Below are 17,982 nucleotides of genomic sequence, written 5' to 3'. Positions count from 1 at the left end.
TGCGAAGGGATCCGAATCGGCTCCACTCCTTCGCTGGTGCTAGTGCTACAGCCTTGTAGCGTGTTGATGAAAACGAGAATTAATTTTTGAATTTTAATGAAAATAAATTTTCCATCACAATCTTCAACGCTGCTCCCTGGCTCAACCGACCGACCGTGTGTCCATCGAAACCTTAACACCCATCCATTCACCTCCAATCCAATCTTGGACGAAAACTGGGGCAAAAAATGTGTGACTCTTTAATGGAAGGCTAAATCGCTTCTGGCACCTGACATCCATTTTCACTTCACAATGTTCCGGGATGCACTTTGCGTACCGGGAGGAAAATTAAAATAACGTCTACTCTACCGCGCTCAACGTTTTGCCTTCAATTTGCTTCCCGTTTTCTGGCTGATTGGTCAGAGTAAGCATCATAATCATGGGCCACAAGAACTTACTTTTAATCCTATTTCGGATAGCCGAAAGTGAGCGAGATCCGCATTTAACGCCCGAAAGGTGTGTGGACTCTCCACGATCGAAAGGCTCGGCAGCGGCAAAAGAAAAAGAGCTTTTGCTAACAAGATTGTCCCACTTTCCGATACAATCCTGTTATAAGCTGGTTCGGTTCGGGAAGAAGTACCTCTCGGGCAGTAAATCTAGCGTCTAATACACCGAACCCGGTCACACCCCGTGGCCTTACCTTTTTCCTAATCATTGCACCGCAATTAATAATTCTCAAATCCTTCTTCCGATCCATTCAATCGTACACTGGGATTCCGATAGGTGAGGTGCGACAGTGTTCCTGCTAAAAAAAAAGGGTGTCCTGCAAGCTTCTCTAACTTTCACCATCAAAATGGCCCGGCTGAATGGGCATGGAGGTACAACAAAGGGAAAACTACTTTACTGTCTTCCGCACCGGATTAGATGACCCACACCGAGAGGAGCAAACCCGAAAAAATGCGAACCCTCTGCCCTAAACGACCAAGCCATGAAGCTAAAACTGGATCGCCCATCATCAGCCCAAACAGTCCACGCAGAAACGCTTCCTAGCATCACCCCCAATCTTCCAGTTAAGCAGATTTTTCCTCCCACATTCTATACCCAGTTTTGACCGGCAAAACCCCGTCCCAAAATGAACAAGTTTTGTCCTTAATCCGCATTATGGCGGTACGGCTGCTCAACAAGCCTCGCCATGATCTCGGCAAAAGGTTCGATGACAGATTTTATGATTCGTTTGTTGTTCGCTAAGCAGCTTGTCGAACGAGATGAGCATCGACCGTACGGTGCCAAAGGCGCGTAGCGAGGAGGGAGAAAAAAATGAGCCAAATTTCCACCGAAAGGACTTTGTTTTATGCTTCTGGTTTTTTTTTCTCTCTCTCTCTCCTTTTTCCCTTTTACATGGCAGAGCTTTTGTTGCCAAATGGTCGAAACGGTTTGCTCGCAACGATCATTAAAATCGTTCCGACGGCTCGATAAGGATCGGTTTAATCGACGGAGGAAAATTAAATTCTCTAATACTCTAATGGAAAAACCTTTCTCCTTCCCATTTTTCTCTGCTCTTTTTTCATCTCAAAACAGTACTCAATAGCAGAGATTTGGTCTGCATATTGTTTATCTTGCTTTTTTCCGTTTTTTTTCACTCAACTTCATACACATAGCACATAACACACACAGACTGACTTTCATCGTATCCTTTCCACCGAATGCAGCGGGCGAACGAAAGGATGCGACCAAAGCATGCCTGGCACGCTTTCCGGTGAACCACTGCAATGGAGCGTAAATTTGGCTCATTTGCATAATAATGAAGTTTTAATTAAAAGTTACACTCTCTCACACACACACACACACACACACACACACACACACACACACACACACACACACACACACACACACACACACACACACACACACACACACACACACACACACACACACACACACACACACACACACACACACACACACACACACACACACACACACACACACACACACAGACACACACGCCAGTACGCCTCTTTGCTGTGGCTCCTTCGAGAAACGACACTTGTTGTACAGATTTCGTTCCCTCAGTGAAAGTTTTGGTTGCGTGAAAATGAGACAAAATATGGATGACTGCAGAATGCTCCGCTTCTGGACAAACTTTTGCTCCAGGGAAATAATATATTACGAAGCGGGAGGCCTACGCTCATGTACGGCAATAATTTTTCGTTAGAAAATACATTGGAGTGAGGTTTAATATAAGGATTTTTTTTTTTATTCCAAAAAGGGCTTCCAAAGACTTCACCAACAAGAAGCTTCGAAATTGGTACAAAGACTCTTTATCCTAGAAATACTAAAATTTTCAAATAAATTTAAAGTCTTTTTGGGTTAGTTAGAAAACAAAGTTCTCAACAGTAAAGGACTGCTTTTTAAGCTCTTTAATACGTCACGTCATACACTTTAATTGCGGTGTCCTTCGTATTAACCTTCCCCAGGACTCCGTCACAATAATATGTTTCTTCTTATCAAACTCTCTTACATTCAATCCCCCCCTCCCCCTGCAAACCTTTCTATCTCGCTTCCGGCCTGACTCTTTCTGTCTCATGACGTCTGATCTTCACTATTTGTTTTGTTTAATTCTCAGCAACAAATGCAAATGCCGCACCCGTCAGCAATACATCCAGCATCGATGCATGTGTCCGCCGGCCTGCCAGCGAACCACTTTTTGCCCAGTCCGGCACTGGCCAGTCCGGTTGGCAGCACTGCCGGCGGCAATCAGCCACCGAACCCGCCGCTAGCCGCCAACGCTCCCTGCTCGACACTGTTCGTTGCCAATCTCGGACAGTTTGTATCCGAGCATGAGCTGAAAGAAATTTTCGCTAGGTGAGTGCCGCGCCTCTCAATTTCTCGTTTACCCCTCTTTTCTCCTTCTCTTGCTCTCTCACTCTTTCTCTCTCTTTCTAACTCCCCCCCCCCCCTTCGCGACCCGACCACTACCTGTTCGTGGTCTTACGATCTCTCTCTCTCTCTCTCTCTCTCTCTCTCTCTCTCTCTCTCTCTCTCTCTCTCTGTCCCGAAACCTTATTTAATTTTCCCCTTTTTTTTTACTCTGCTCCTTATTTTTTCGGCTATCGTTCATCTATCTCTTCATCTATCAACTTGTTTTTTGAACCCTTTTTCCCTGTTGACTGTAACTTTTTCCTTTTTTTTGCGGGTTTTGTTTTATATTTTTGTTTTTCGCTTTCCATTCCTATTTATCTAACTACTTCTCGTCCGGTTTGTGTACCAATCTGTGTTCTATGTGTGGGCCGATTTTCGTTCCATTTTCTAATTTGGTTACGGCCAACTGATACTGGCTGAACCGAGTGAACGGGCCGAGACCGAGAACAAGTTTCTTGTCGCCTTGGGAGTACGATTAATCTCTAAACTCATTCACAAACCAATTTTGGTTTCATTTTCTTCAGTTCATTTCTAGTGGATGTATGTGTTTGTAGCTTGCAACCCTGTGCCTGTGTGTTTGCGTTTAGCTCTATCTGGATCTTAATTCGTCTTTTTTATTTACTTTTTCACGATTTTATGATCCTGTTTTTTTCTACCTAATAGATAGACCAACCACACAGAGCAAGGTATTTCTATTGCATGAGAGAGAAAAAAAAAATTATTCTATGTCATAGTCAATTATAAACGAAGAGAAACATAAATTGACTTTTATTTGATTATCAACAAAAGAAAACGTGACGTAAGTCGTTGATTTGATTCATATTTTATTCTACCTGAAGTTTTGATGCTTCATAGAAAATATTTTATCTTCCTTACCCTGGGTGATGAGTTTCTTGGCCATTACCGCTAGAAAATATGTTTAGAAAAATGTTTTAACCGAATATTTACCTCATTCCTTTTAACTATTTCCTACTGTGAGCTAAACTAAAACCAAGAAGATTTCTATCTAAAAACTAAACCTCTACTAAATCCATCCAACTGTAGCAAACCCCACCCCACAAACTAACTTCATATAAATGCATATATAAATATACATAGAAATATTCAACACAGCGCAACTTGTTTCTATATTGCACCATGTTAAACTAAACTTTAAATAAAATGAAAACCTATCGAAAACAGAAAAAAAAAAACGCCAAACCTGCATCCCTTTTTGTTACCCAAAAAAAAAGGCTCTGTTTACCACACACACTCACACACATAAACACTCACTGCATCCAACCATTAGTTCGATATCTATATTTAATGCCACTAAACTAAACTTCAACTCTACTACTCTCTCATTTCCCGCTCTCACTCGTTCCGTTTTTTGCCCTCCTTCATCGCCTCGCTCGCTAGCTAATGAAACAAACACATCCAACATTGTTCCCTTCGTTCCCTCTGTCACTCGAGTTGAAATGAATGAACTGTAAATCTGTTTTTAGTTTAGCCTATTCGGAATGCTTTTTCTCTGGTTCACTGTTAAAGTTTTTGTGTTTTCTTTTTATTCTGTTTCGTTCCTTTCCATTACACTCCTTCACGTGCAAATTAATTTTCTGTCTCACTGACTGACTGACTCTCTCTCTCTCCTCTCTCTATCTATCTATCCTTCCGAAAATTTTTCTCACGTCCGTGTTGTCTGGTTCTATACTTTTTTTTTAAATTCGGTTTTACTATTTAAATTTCTACTCCATTCCCACTCTCTTACCTTATCTAATCTGGCAGCCGGGCCTTCCGTGGGACGGCCTACCGTTAGAGACCGTACCCGCGGCCACCGCCCAGTTGCCACGTACCTGCCTGCCCAAATGAATGTTTCAATCAAACTCTATTTGAATTATGCACCATTTTCTAACACATACTTCCTGTTACCTGTTTTCCATTTTATTTCCATCGCAACGACAATTCCAACCATCATCACCAATGCTCCTCGAACCCCACTGAAAACAAAACAACAACAAAACTTAAATAACCCCAATTTCATGCTTTTTCTTTCCCGTTTTCCATCATCCTTGCTGTTCCTGCTGCCAATTGTCATACTGACCTGATTACACTCCTACCAAATTGCTCTTTTTGCGTTACGATTCCCTTCGCATCTCATTTGCCTTTTTTTCTTTTGTCCCTCTTTCTTGCAAACTGTCATATTTAAAAAAAAACATTTAAAAAAAAACATAAAATTCTGCACAACCACCCCCACCAACCCACCACAACCACCAACACCACCACAGTCTGCCTGGCTTCTGTCGCCTTCGTTTGCACACTAAGGGTTCAGCAACAACTGCCGCCGCCGCCGCCGCCGCTGCTGCTGCTGCTGCTGCCGCTGGCAATGTCAACATCAACAACAACATCATAAACGGTATCTATCGTCACTGCACCAGCAACGGTTCTGCACTCACTTCTGCCACCAACGCCACCACCACGCTTGTAAATGGGACCGGCGGTGGTGTCCCGGCGTCCCCAGTGCCGGTTGCGTTCGTAGAGTTTAAGGATGTGATCAGCGCGGCGGCAGCGATGGCCGCCCTGCAGGGCAAGTTCCTGCTGTCATCGGACCGGGGCGCGATGCGCATCGAGTTCGCCAAATCGAAGATGGCCGCGGACATACCGTCGCACCAGTTCTACGCACAGAATCACGCGCAGCAGAGAGAAGTATGTTTACCCCACCACCCTTGTCCCCTTCTCACCACCACTTTCCCTCACGATCGGTTGTTTTTTGATCAAAATTCTCCAACCGAAACTACTCTAGAAAATGGAAGTGTGACAACAATTAGCAACCGATCACCTTTTTCCCCACCTCTCAATATTGTGTGTGAGTGCTTCTGATGCACAAAAGGTGAAGAAAAAACCCCACACACATATTTAGTTTAATTAACTACAACCAACCAACCTAACTTACATGCTTACACCGATCCTTGGTTTGCCTGTTTGGAAACTGCTTTCCACACTACAGTTGTTTGATTTTTCTCCCTTCCTTCCCTCATGCCTCCCTCCGCCACCTTCTCAAAACACACACACACACACACGTATACATACACGTTGTTTGATAATATTCACCATTATTTATATGCACCGATTACGGGTTTCTTATGAATGAGTTTGAATTGTGATGTAACCGTTAACCACCATTGCACGATTAATGCAAACAGTTTAAGCGTTCTTGCGAACGTTGCACCCCCAAAAAAATAATAAACCTCACAACACACTGTCGCACAAATTTAGAACCGTTTTGTAAAATTGACTTCCTTAAATAAAACACACACACACACACTTACACAGCAAACCTCCTTTAAACTACCCAATAGCAAACATATAAATCCGATCCGAGCTAATCGATCATACCAAAAACTGTCTCCAACATGCATTTAACGTGTAATTACGTTCCGGTTTCGGTTTTCTTTTTTATATTTTGAGTTTAAAAATGCATTCCCACACTTGTTTTTGTTTTCGGTTAAAATTAAAAAAATACAAAAAGCCTACTATAAAGTATTTATTTTTATTTTTACTTCCTTCTGTACAAACGACCATGCGTCTCCATTTGTATGAAGCGTTTTGGTTTTATTATTTTTTTTTTTAGTTTTTTCTTCTTTTTGGGGTAATTTTCATCACAAAAACTGATTTGAGGGCCTTGTTTAGGGCTCTTATTGAGTAAAACACACCGCGTGGCGACCACGTGTCGAGTAAATGTATCAAAGTATTTTATTTACTTTCATCAAAATACAGCTTGGGAGTATAAGCTGCGCATTTCTTAAATCTTTTGTTTTTTGTTTGCCTATGAACATCTTCTCACTCTCTCTCTTTCTTGTTCTACATTTGTTTTCTTTTTTTCTCGCTCTCTTTCTCTCTCCCTGTGTTCCCCTCTGTTCGTTTCTTCGTGCATCGTACAGGGGGGCGGGTTTGGAGCCAAGAATGGAACATCATTTGGGGAAGAAGAGTGAACGGCCCGATCTCAGCTCGTATCTAATGGCAACAACCTGACCGCAACACATCCAACCCGTAGCCACCACCACCATCATGAACCATAGCAATCTTAGCGGCAACCATCATTGCATCAGTAATGGCAGCACCAGCGTCGGCGGAACACCATTAATCGGGGGCGGCATGCGCGGTGGTCCACCACCAGTAACATCAATGGCCGGGCTGATGGGTGGACAGAATGCGGGACTGTTCACCTTTACCGTTGCACCCCATCCGCGTGCGTAAGAGCGGCGGTGGAATCAACATCGAACGGGCGGAACGTGCAGGCAACACTGCAAGAGGGCAATCTAATCTAACAAACAAACCAAAAAGAGAAAACACTGGAGGAGTAAAAGACCGTAACTGGGAGAAAAGGTGGGGGAAAAGCCTAGCGCGATGCAGAAAGGATCGACGTTTGTTGTAACGATCGATTCGATGAAGCCCTGTGATAAGCGATCGAAAAGACGAAATTATGAGGCACAATTTTAGCGAACGTACGCTGAGATTGTAACACTGTGGAGAACGGTTACAGGAGATGCTCCGTAGATGATAGGAATGTAAGTAATCATTAACTCTCCTACCTAACAACACTTGCAGCCACTAGTACTACTATTACTACTACTACTACTATTACTACCACTACTACAACTACTGTCCTTACAAGCTGAACAGTTGCCGCAAACAAATGTTGCGATCGTGCTACACTACGACGGCTCGCTTCGCTGGAGTGAAGCAAAACGGACAGAACAGTAGTGCGACGGTATGAAAGAGCAAGAAACGCGCTAGCTAAAGCATACTAGTTGATCACTTTTTACCAAAATGTGCCCTAAACGGAGTGATGATCAAACTGTGTTTGGAGAATGTGCAAGAACGAGAATGTGAGAAAAGAAATGCTAACAAATCGAATCAGCTGGCAACTCCGACCGGTCATCACTCTGCCTAGTTTCCAATTTATGTTAAACAAACAAAACGAACCGTTTTGTATCCCAACTCCCGCACACGCACACATTCACCAAAAAACTACAACAAAATGGACATTCAATCATTCTTTACATCCCGTGTTTTACCTTTTTGCCCAACCCATTTTGAAGCCCAACAATCTGAGATATACAAATATAAAAACGCGCGTAATGAATGCGAACTCGCAGTGGGATCGTGAAACTGGGCGGCACGATATCAAAGTCAATGGCAAAACTATGTGATTAGGGTTTCATCACTGCAGCGCGCAAACGAAAAAACAAAAAAACGAACACAAACGGGATGCCGTTAGTAAGCGCTGTCCCTGGTTTGATGCCTCAGCCATCAGCTACATGAAAAACATTTAAAAACAAAACGCGCAGCATTAGAAGCATAAATGAAAGTGAAGTGAGTTAGCAGGAGTATGAGGGAAACACAATTTCAAACAAAAATGTGAGCAATAAGACACAAAAATCTACACACAAACAACACTGTCTGAGAGGATGCGTCGAGGGGAGAAAAAAAATTAACAGCAAAACTTACAAAACACAAGAGGAGATAAAACTTTGTAAATGAAAATATCCATGCATATCAAGATTTTGAATCGACATTTAAGAAAAAACGAGATACATTTACTAGCCAGAAACGGTAGGAAGGATCGCAGTGAAGGGAGGATCGTTCGTTAAGAGCATACAAAGGAGTGGAAGCAAGAAAAACAAACAACAACAACACACGCACGAGTGTAACGTATTTAGCAATTTTAACAAAACGATTATATGGGGCTGGAATGGGAATTTAGGTAATCATATATATATATATAGATATATACATATATTACGACGTGGGTATGTGTCTGTTTCGAAGCAATCCTAGCGAGTCAAAAAGACAGATTTTTATAGACGACAAAAAGGGAGATCAAATGAGGGTGGAAAGATCAATAACGCCGCCGCATACGCTGGCGCTGCTCTGGGCTGGTGTGTTTGCGTTTTCTTCTGATACTTGTATTTCCTGTTTCGCTTGTTTCCGTCACAAACTCGAACGAACGAAGAGCGAGTGAAAAATCGATCTTAAACACTTGTTTGCCTTAAAACTTTTAATGTGTTTTTTTTTTCTCTGTTCTTCAGCTGTATGTGTGTGAGTATGTTACACAAAAGTTATCACAAATTGTCGTTCACTAGAGTAATCTGTTTTAATCGAAAAATTTATGATAACTTTGAGCCTTTTGCCAACACAAAAGGCGATGATGGAATGGAGGTAGATGAAACAGTTCGATGAAAGCGTGAATGATCTATTAGCTGAGTGTGATTAAATTATGTGTTGCTGTACAGTGTGCAAAAAGTAAAATGTTGTCGTTAATGGATTAAAGTTGCATTACTTCACATGGGAAGGGTGATAGAGAGAAAGCAAGCCCGTTACTAACCATCCACACAATAATTATGCAATGGAAGAGCAAAAGAAAACATTCAAGAAATTTTATCAGCTCTGATTCAACCAAAATCTCTTAAAGGAAAAACAAAGATAAAACAGCAATAGTTACCTAAAACGAGGCAAACCAAAGAATGTTTATAAGAAAAACAGCTCGAACAGTTTTGGAAGAGTATGCTTTCTAAAATACCAAAGAGAAACATTGTGCGGAAAATGGTTAGTAACAATGCAATGAAAAAAAAACGCTCCGAGAAATGGAGAATAAGAGATGAGAACTAAAAATGAAAACAAAACACAACAACAGCATAGCAAATCCCACAGCAATTGCAGCATCAAAATAGATCGTCAAGCAGAGGAGTAAAAATTTGCTATAAATTTAAAGTGTAACAATGCATAGCAATAAGTAGTAAAACCGTTTGACCGATTTTTTTCTTCGTTCGTTTGTAAACTGCTGATTATACCCTTTATTACGAATATATAATTGTCTTTAATGAACCTATGTGAGGAAATACCTTTAGAGAGAAAAACAAAACAGAACAACCCCTTTAAGCATAGAACTCTAGCGTGTAAGGTGTAACTCAATTAATCCAAATACGAACAAGCTTAACGAAACCATTGAACTAGAGAAAGATGAAGAAAGATTAGAGCCGGTGAGTTGTGAGCTGAATGGGGAAAAGGAATGTCGGTTGGGTGGGGGTTGGGATGAAGATTCTGAAGGGATAAGAAGGTGCGAGAGAGGTGCAGAGGAATGTCCCAAAGAAGCAGGAAAAAATAGGAAAGCGACAAAAAAGCAGAAGCATAATCATTCCGTCCAATTCAATGTGTGTAGTTAAGACTTGGGACTAGGCGTTTGACCGTATCGAAAGCCGACAATCTGGGCCAGTTTGAATGTACCCAAGGGGGGGGGGGGGGGTTCGCGGGAGACTACCAAGCAAAACCTTGGATTCGTGCACGAGTCCTCGCAGGACTTTGCCCGTGAGGTAAGCTTATCAACAATGGGAACTACTGCAAATCATACATATCAACCATTATTTAATTTGGATCTATGGTAAGAAAGGGGGGGGGGGTGGGTGAAACTGGATAAAGAAACATACGAAAGAGCAAGCGTTTTTTCCTTAGCGTAGCAGTTGGTGTAGACATTATTGGTAGGAGGTGGATAACACCTGCAAGTTGGCCCGTCGGTGCGTTGAGGTGTCTCACCCACGCCGCTGCCTATACAGCTAAACAAAGATATACATTGGTACATATATAGGTATACACACGTAATACATTCGTTAGCGAATCGATGAGGGCATCTTGCCGGCCCTTACCCTATCAAGTGTGGCATCAGATTTTTGTTATCTTTTTTCCATGTTTTTTTCTTTAAAACGCTTTAAGCGCCGAACACTTGACGGTTAGAGCTTCGCCCAAGCGCTTTTCACTTGTTCATGTGTTAGCACATCTCTTAATGACGAACCCAGCGAACGGCGCTTCGCTTTCGTGGTCGTCCAAACACGAAATGCCTTTCACTAGCTTTAGTTTGTTCGAATAGGATGGAAGCGTTACGTTTACGGTTTTATTTCTCTAATAATATAGACAACTATTCCCTTTCCTTCTTTAGGGAAGTCGATAGAATTTGTTCAACCTTTTCTATCCCCCTTTACTCCGGGCGTATTTATTCCCGGTGGGGCGCTCTGGGGGGTGGCGATGAACCGTACCCGTAGCATGTAAGTGTAAACCCCGTAAAAAAGCACACACACACACACTTAATCGTTGCGATGCGTGTGTATGTTGTGTAGTTGATGTCGAGTGTGCGTTTGTGTGAGTGTACGTGTGTGTGTGTATGTTTGCATGTGTGAGTGTGGCAGTAAAAGACACACTTTCTTTTCCTTTTTTAAAGAAACAAGATAAAGGAAGAAAAAAACATCATGCTTTGATCGAACGTAAAAGCAACTTATTTGCTGTTTGGTTTTTGGGTTATCTTTCTATCACATCTAAATGGAGCCCTTTTTTCTGCTTGTGTACAGCAACCACTAGCCCAGCTTCAGCAGCAAGGTTGGGAAACGAGAAGATAAATTTATCAGCAAGCAAAGCAACAGCTTTTACAACCGCTAAGCTTTGTGTGAGGCTCAAGACAACAGTGGAAACATTCAAATGTGTCTTGGGCTTTTGTATGCAGAAAATCGAAACAAGAGTAAAAGTGTTGAGCATGCAACAATGCAACAAACACATCTGGCACACAACATCTGGCAAAAACAAACGAAGCATCGAGCTACGTGGAATGAGCTTCGCATGGGACACAGTGAACACGTGTGGGCAGATTAGCGTAAACGAAACGATAGTAGAAGTTTATAAGGATTAATGAAAACAAAGCAAAAATCTAGACGAGTATGTTATATGATAAAAAAAATTAACAAAAAAGGAACGCTAAATGATACAACAGCAACAAAACAAAGAAGAAACAATTCACACATATCAATTTCGTGCCCGATCATATTTGAACGAAACGTAAGTAGGAGAAGGAAGATTAACAAAACATAAGAAGAACCTTTATGCTACCCGTTGGAGAAGGGGTAGGATTCTTATTAGCAAGGTAAAAACAAAAAAATATATATAGTAAATTAGAACAGTAAAGCAGTAAAATTCTTTGAAAGCAAATTACCAAACACAAGAAAGCATACACAGTGCAGCAAAACGAAACCTAACATAAGAGGAAGACAGAAAGCAAAAGAAACATTAAGCAAGAAGAGCAAAAGAAAACACTAAAGAATGAAACAAAATGGCAAACAAAACACACAGAAAACATTTTTAAGAGTAGTAAACTATGCAAGATGTTGTAACGCAGTGATGTGTCGTGGTAAACAAAAAACAAAACAACAAAAAAAAAGCAAACAAAAACATTTATATTCCAAAGTATGGTAAACTGAAAAACACAGACACACCTACACACAAAAAAGCAAATATGAACGCCGAGTAATGCAGACGTAAAATTTTATTCGTAGATAAACAGTGAACTAGGCAAAAGCGGAATGAACCGATTAAGGCATGATCGACCTGGCTATGGATGTGTTTATTTGTTTTTTTTTTTTTACTTTTTTTGTGGCGTGTGTAGTTTGAACTTTTTTGGTTAACTTAACATGCCTATTACTTTGATTATTTTACTAATTACTTTCCTTTATTTATTATTTCGGGAAATGACTTTGATGGGCGATAAGAAAATGATCCATTTACCACCACAAAACGCTGGCGGATAAAGTGTGTGTTTAGAGCGAAATTCGTTAAACAGGAAAGCAACAAAAGACTTCCCCGGCTGAGGAACATGTAAAATGCGAAAGACTAACTTTTATTACTCACCCCCTCCGTTGGTGTGGCATAACGAATGAAAATGATTCTGACAATCAAATCACACACTTTTCAATTTGTGCACATTCAAATCAAACAAATGATGAGAGTAAATGCAGATCCAGGCAACCATGCTGCAATGTTACATCCATCAGCCGATCGGTAAGAGAAGCGACAGCATCCGCAGCAGCAACAAGAAAGGACACTAGAAGGAAGGAAATGATAATTTTCATGACGAAATGACACACACACACGCACGCACATCTAGCGGGAAAAGAAAATGGAAAAAAAACACACAACCATCGAGTCGACGAGGAAAAGTCTTTTGCTTTTGTGTTTGTTTTGCTTTCAGTTGTGTAATGTTTTGTTTAGTTTTTCAGAAAATTATTGGCCAAGGGAGCAACAAAAATTTTCTTAAATAAGCTTCTACTAACACTGCTCTTCCTTGTTTCTCATTTAAAAAAAAACAACAAGGAATTAAATAAGTAAAATGGAAACCGATTAACCAAAGAAACGTATTGTGTGTGTAGTAAAGGGCAATTAAATTATTTCTACCTTTTCCTATTTATTACCGTCCACTTTGATTTTGCTTTCGTTAATTTTTCCGCTAAAGCAAACCCCTTATTTATTTAACATTCAAGCACGGTTGTTCTATTTCTGTTTTGTTTCCCTTTTAAATAAATTTGTAATTTGCTAGCAAAAAGACCATTCCATTTATGTTTGTGTCTTAGCGTATTTGTTTAATTAATATTTATTACTTACAAAGAACCATCAACAAGAGGCAAACCACTGTTGCTGCTAGGAATAGTTTCGTTACACTTAATTTAAGCGAACGGTAGATGCCTTTTCTAACCTTTTAACGTTAGCCACCAACCATAGGCAGGTTCGTCATGCTCTGGACACAGAAGGCAAACATAAAGCGGGGGAGAGAATGGTAACACGAACATAAAGTAATAACAACCATACCTATGCATACAGTGAAAACAAAATTATATATACAAGTAAATATATATATATATACACTTATTTAGATATATACTATGTAGTACAATCGAGTGTAATGGTAAATCTTAGCAAAATGAAGGAGACAAGATCGTAAAACCAACATGTAACGAAAGCAAAAACAGCAAAACACAGCTAGCAAGCAACATACAAAAGCTTGCTCTAACATCTGCTGGTTGTTTTTATCCTTTTTTTTATTGGCCTGACGCTGTACAGTTTTCGAACTAAAGCTCATTTTTTCCCCCAAAAAAAAAAAAAACAGCAAAACCACACAAGCATAAGAAGCTTGTCCAATTTGAATCATATTGTAAAAAATGCATGACAGAACATAAAACAAAAACCGAACTTGCTGACAACAACAAAAAAACACAACCAAAAAACACCTAAAATTTTTAAACCAAATACAAGTAAGCGCAAAACTCTGTTATTACAACGCAACCATAATATAAACAAACAGCAGAAACTACACAAACAAACACCCGTTACAATGTTATCTATCTATTGCAAAAAAAAAAATGGAAGTAAAAGCGAGAAAATCTACATCTACATCACGTCGGTCAACTGGCCGTCAACTTCGAGAGGCTAGAAAAGGGAAGCAAAACTATCCCGGGCTGATTTAGCGCATTTTACTAACCCTACTGCATTGCCTCCCAAAGCGTGGATTGCAAAGAGTATAGTAAAATTATGGATAACAAAAAAAAACAAGAATAGACAGAGAGGAAAAAAATCGATAAGAAAAGATAATAAAAGCAAACTCACTTGTTTTGTTCATACACACGTAAACAGATTTGATATAGGAAATTCTTCTAGTAAAGAAAAATCGAGAAAAGAAAACGCTGCTACCAAACTCTCTAGCTAAGCAGTGTGAATAAGTGTGTGTGTGTGTGTGTGGACCCTGAAATAGTGAAATAGTGTATGTGTTGAGTGAAGAAAAAAACCTGACCTAAAAGCGAAACAAACCTATGGCTTTCAGCGGTGTTATAATTCACAGGCTTTAACACCCGAAATAAGATAACAACAACAGAAAAAAGAAAATACAGAAAAGTTCTAAGCTCTGCGTTCTAATGCAAAACTCTGTCTGGAATGGTAATAAATAACCAAGATATCAACAACAAAGAAGCGCTCGATAGTAAAACAGAAAAACGGAAAAAAGCAGAAGTGAAGAAAACATGACAAAGAAAAAGATAGAAAAATGTAACGTAAACCGGAGAGAAAACAAAACACACGCACTAAACAACACACATCGAATCGTAATCAATCGAAAATGTTTTACCAAAAACCCAAAGCTTCGTAACACAGTCGGTAAGCAATAGTAGCAGCAGCACACGCACACACCGTCACCTTCTAGTTGTTTTTGAGTTGCTGTTGCATCGAGAACATCACTTTTGCGCACTTCAAAACTGCAACCCGCCGAATGCCTTCACCGTACTCTAAACCCCTTTTTTTTTGTTGTTCGACGCACGTTTTTCTTACTGGCACGTTTGATGGCGCACCCGATCACCCGATCACCGCAGAAAAAGCAGAGCTGAAGGCTATCAAAAATCTAACTGTTGTACACACGTACCGGATTAGCTTGTTCGACAGGCAACAAGGGTACAAAACAAAATGGCCTTTCGTTTTATGCACCTTACTCAAAATGAAAAACAATACGCTCTGTACCACGTAGGATCTCTCTCTCTCTTTCTCTTTTGTGGTTCCTTTTTTCCACCAAAACACACACATTTGTTCTATTCACACGACTTTGCACTTCTCCTCTTGTCAAACAAAAACTTAAACCACTGTTAAAGGATAGTTGAGCACGTGATCGAGATCGACACGCAAGTTAAAAAAAACGGTTTTAGAAACCACTAGCCTCCAAAACAGCTTGTTCATGCCTCTCGACCTTACTTTCACTACGTAGTGGAGGATCTTTAGTGCACAAACACACCAAATCACTCCACCCCACTGTATCGCACGTTTGAAAACACAACAATATCTTAACTTCACCTATTTTCTTTACTCAAAAAAAAATAAACAAAATCTTCGTACAGAAACGAATTCGAAGCAAAAAAAAGTTCTTTATTAGTGCACAAAAATCTCACTGTTGCTGTTCAAATGTTGTTATTTTTTAATTTTCTTCTCTTTATCGTCTTATTTTTCTCTCACACACACCATCTCACTTGTTTTTGTTTAAATTTTCTCTGTTAATTAACTACATCACGTATATCTTTCGAGCAAAACAATGCACCTTTTTCTGGCATTTGTTTTACAATTACTTTTCAAGTAATAAAAAAATATATAAAAAGCAACCCGAATTGCACAAATATTCCCCCAAATTCCTCATAAAAAAAAAACACACACACACACACAAAACGCGATAAGCCGATTGATGATACAATAATAAAGTAAACAAAACGAAAGCAATAATTAACGTTACGGCGCGTTAGCAGCGAGGTTTCGGTAACGTTTTAGGCTACTTAGGTTTCCCCATGTCCGGAACTGTGTGGATCACTATCCACACTTTGCTCACGAAGCGTAATGGACGCTTCAGTTTGACGAAGCAATTCTACCGAAATGGTGTGACCGTTTTGTAAAGGACAACCCCGATCGGGGACCGTGTGGTTTTCGATCCTAGGTTCCTAGTTTCTTCTACTTAGATAAATGTGTAAAGGATGTGTGATGTGTGTAGATGAAACATTGTTTTCATTGATTGCAGTTTATTTGTTAGTACAATGTCTCTTTTTTTTTTAAAGAAAAACCCCCCATATAAAAACATTTTTATATTGTTAAATGCAAATTTTCATATGGAGCTTTTTATATCGTTACTACATCCCTGAGAAAGGCACGTATACAGTCATTTCATATCCATTTTTTAATACCAAAGTGATGCCCAAGTTGTGCCGTTTTTTTATTTTTATTTATGTTTTACTATATTTACTATATTCTATAGGTAAATCCTTGGTACCGATCGACCAAAGAGAATTAATTCGAACAGGTTTCACAATTCACAAAGATACCTCCCAATTTCGGAAGAAAGCAAATAAAACCAACCCGAGAAGCATTCTTGGAAAAGCGAATTTTTGCTCGATCGGACCCTTTGGATTGACACGAAACGGTGAATGAACTTTTATTTATCACCCTCACCCCACGCTGCATTATGTGATTGTAATGTAGGTTTTGTTTTTTTGTTTGTTTAATTTTCCCTTTCACTTGATTGATGTGCACTAGTAGAGTATTTTCGTTTGTTTGGTTTTTTGTTTATCTTACATTAAGCGAAAGGCTTTACCACTTCTCGCCCAAGTGTATGTTGTATCGAGTTGTATCGCATGCTCGTGCAAATGAAAGAGGTGAGAAGAGAAGGGAAAAAAAGCATATATAATACCAAATATAACATTATTAAAGAAGCACTGTAAACTAGGTGAAACAAAATGGTGAAAAACGGAAAGGATACAAAAACAAACGAAATGCGATATTCGGGGCTGGGGATTAACACGCGGGGGTAAGAGTAAATTGTAGAGAAGAGAAAGACAAGCAAACAAAGCTAGACAGATAGAACGAGGCGAAAAACCAAAAATAATTAAATGAGCACACACAACAACAGCAAAAGGAAATGGTTGGCCACCTTCGGAGGGTAGCCATTTCGTTTGTTTTGCGCACCATTTGTAAGGCGTTTTTAAATTATATTTTTAGGATGTAAAACAAAAGCAGTTTAAAAAAAAAAAGGATAAGATATGTACTTTTTTAGTGTGATCCTTCTATGAATGTTCCTTCGGGGTGTTTTTTTTTTTGGGATAAGTTTTGAAGTTAATTTTTCGATAGAAATATTCTCTCTTTCTAAATGCGTTCGCCACATGACTTAAAGAAGCATAAATTGCATTAAACTAATACGCATAATAATGAAACAATACAAACAAAACATCAAACAAACCAAACAAACAAAAAAACAAACTGTTCTGAATTGTCTAAAAACTTCTCATAACGTTTTTCACTTTTTAGTGAGGTTTTTTTTCACTTTACTAAAGCTTTCTCTCTGTTTCTTGTTCATTTTTTGTATGTTTTTTTTTTTTACTTTTTTTCCATACCTTTCAAACCAGTTTTATATTTCTTCCTTCTACAAACATCTTCATACAATCTGACACTGTCGCTCACGCTGAGAATAAAACAAAACTATCGAAACAATTCAGAACAGGAATGGCCTTAAAAACGATTTTTAAAAATACAAGAACGAAAAAAAAAGACAACAAATTATCGAAACAAGTGGACGAAGTCAATCTATTATATACTGAAAACATTATTAACAAAAATGAGATAACATAACAGTGACGGTAATGCATTAGCGATTCAGATTTAGCAAAACAAAGAGATAAAAAAGAGAAGAAAAATAGAAGGATCTATTGTAAGGGAAGA

The 17,982-nt window shown here is 39.5% G+C and overlaps 3 protein-coding genes across 4 annotated transcripts in view; 1 reads left to right on the top strand and 2 right to left on the bottom strand.

The window, feature by feature from the left end:
• Nucleotides 1-6,981, top strand: part of LOC126559855 (protein couch potato) — a 95,387-nt gene extending 88,406 nt beyond the window's left edge. The window contains exons 6-9 of the mRNA XM_050216027.1: nt 2,609-2,847; nt 5,169-5,213; nt 5,403-5,586; nt 6,822-6,981. Of these exons, the coding sequence (XP_050071984.1) occupies nt 2,609-2,847; nt 5,169-5,213; nt 5,403-5,586; nt 6,822-6,872 (519 nt within the window). The 3' untranslated portion in view covers nt 6,873-6,981. The remainder of the gene's footprint in view (nt 1-2,608; nt 2,848-5,168; nt 5,214-5,402; nt 5,587-6,821) is intronic.
• The window catches only part of LOC126557054 (nuclear pore complex protein Nup107), a 408,812-nt gene that overhangs the window by 206,253 nt on the left and 184,577 nt on the right, over nt 1-17,982 (bottom strand). The window lies entirely within an intron of this gene.
• The window catches only part of LOC126559365 (AP-2 complex subunit sigma), a 576,875-nt gene that overhangs the window by 426,686 nt on the left and 132,207 nt on the right, over nt 1-17,982 (bottom strand). The window lies entirely within an intron of this gene.

Source organism: Anopheles maculipalpis, chromosome 2RL (genome assembly GCF_943734695.1).
Source record: "Anopheles maculipalpis chromosome 2RL, idAnoMacuDA_375_x, whole genome shotgun sequence".
Classification (NCBI taxonomy): domain Eukaryota; kingdom Metazoa; phylum Arthropoda; class Insecta; order Diptera; family Culicidae; genus Anopheles; species Anopheles maculipalpis.
This window is presented reverse-complemented; position numbering and strand designations above follow the sequence as displayed.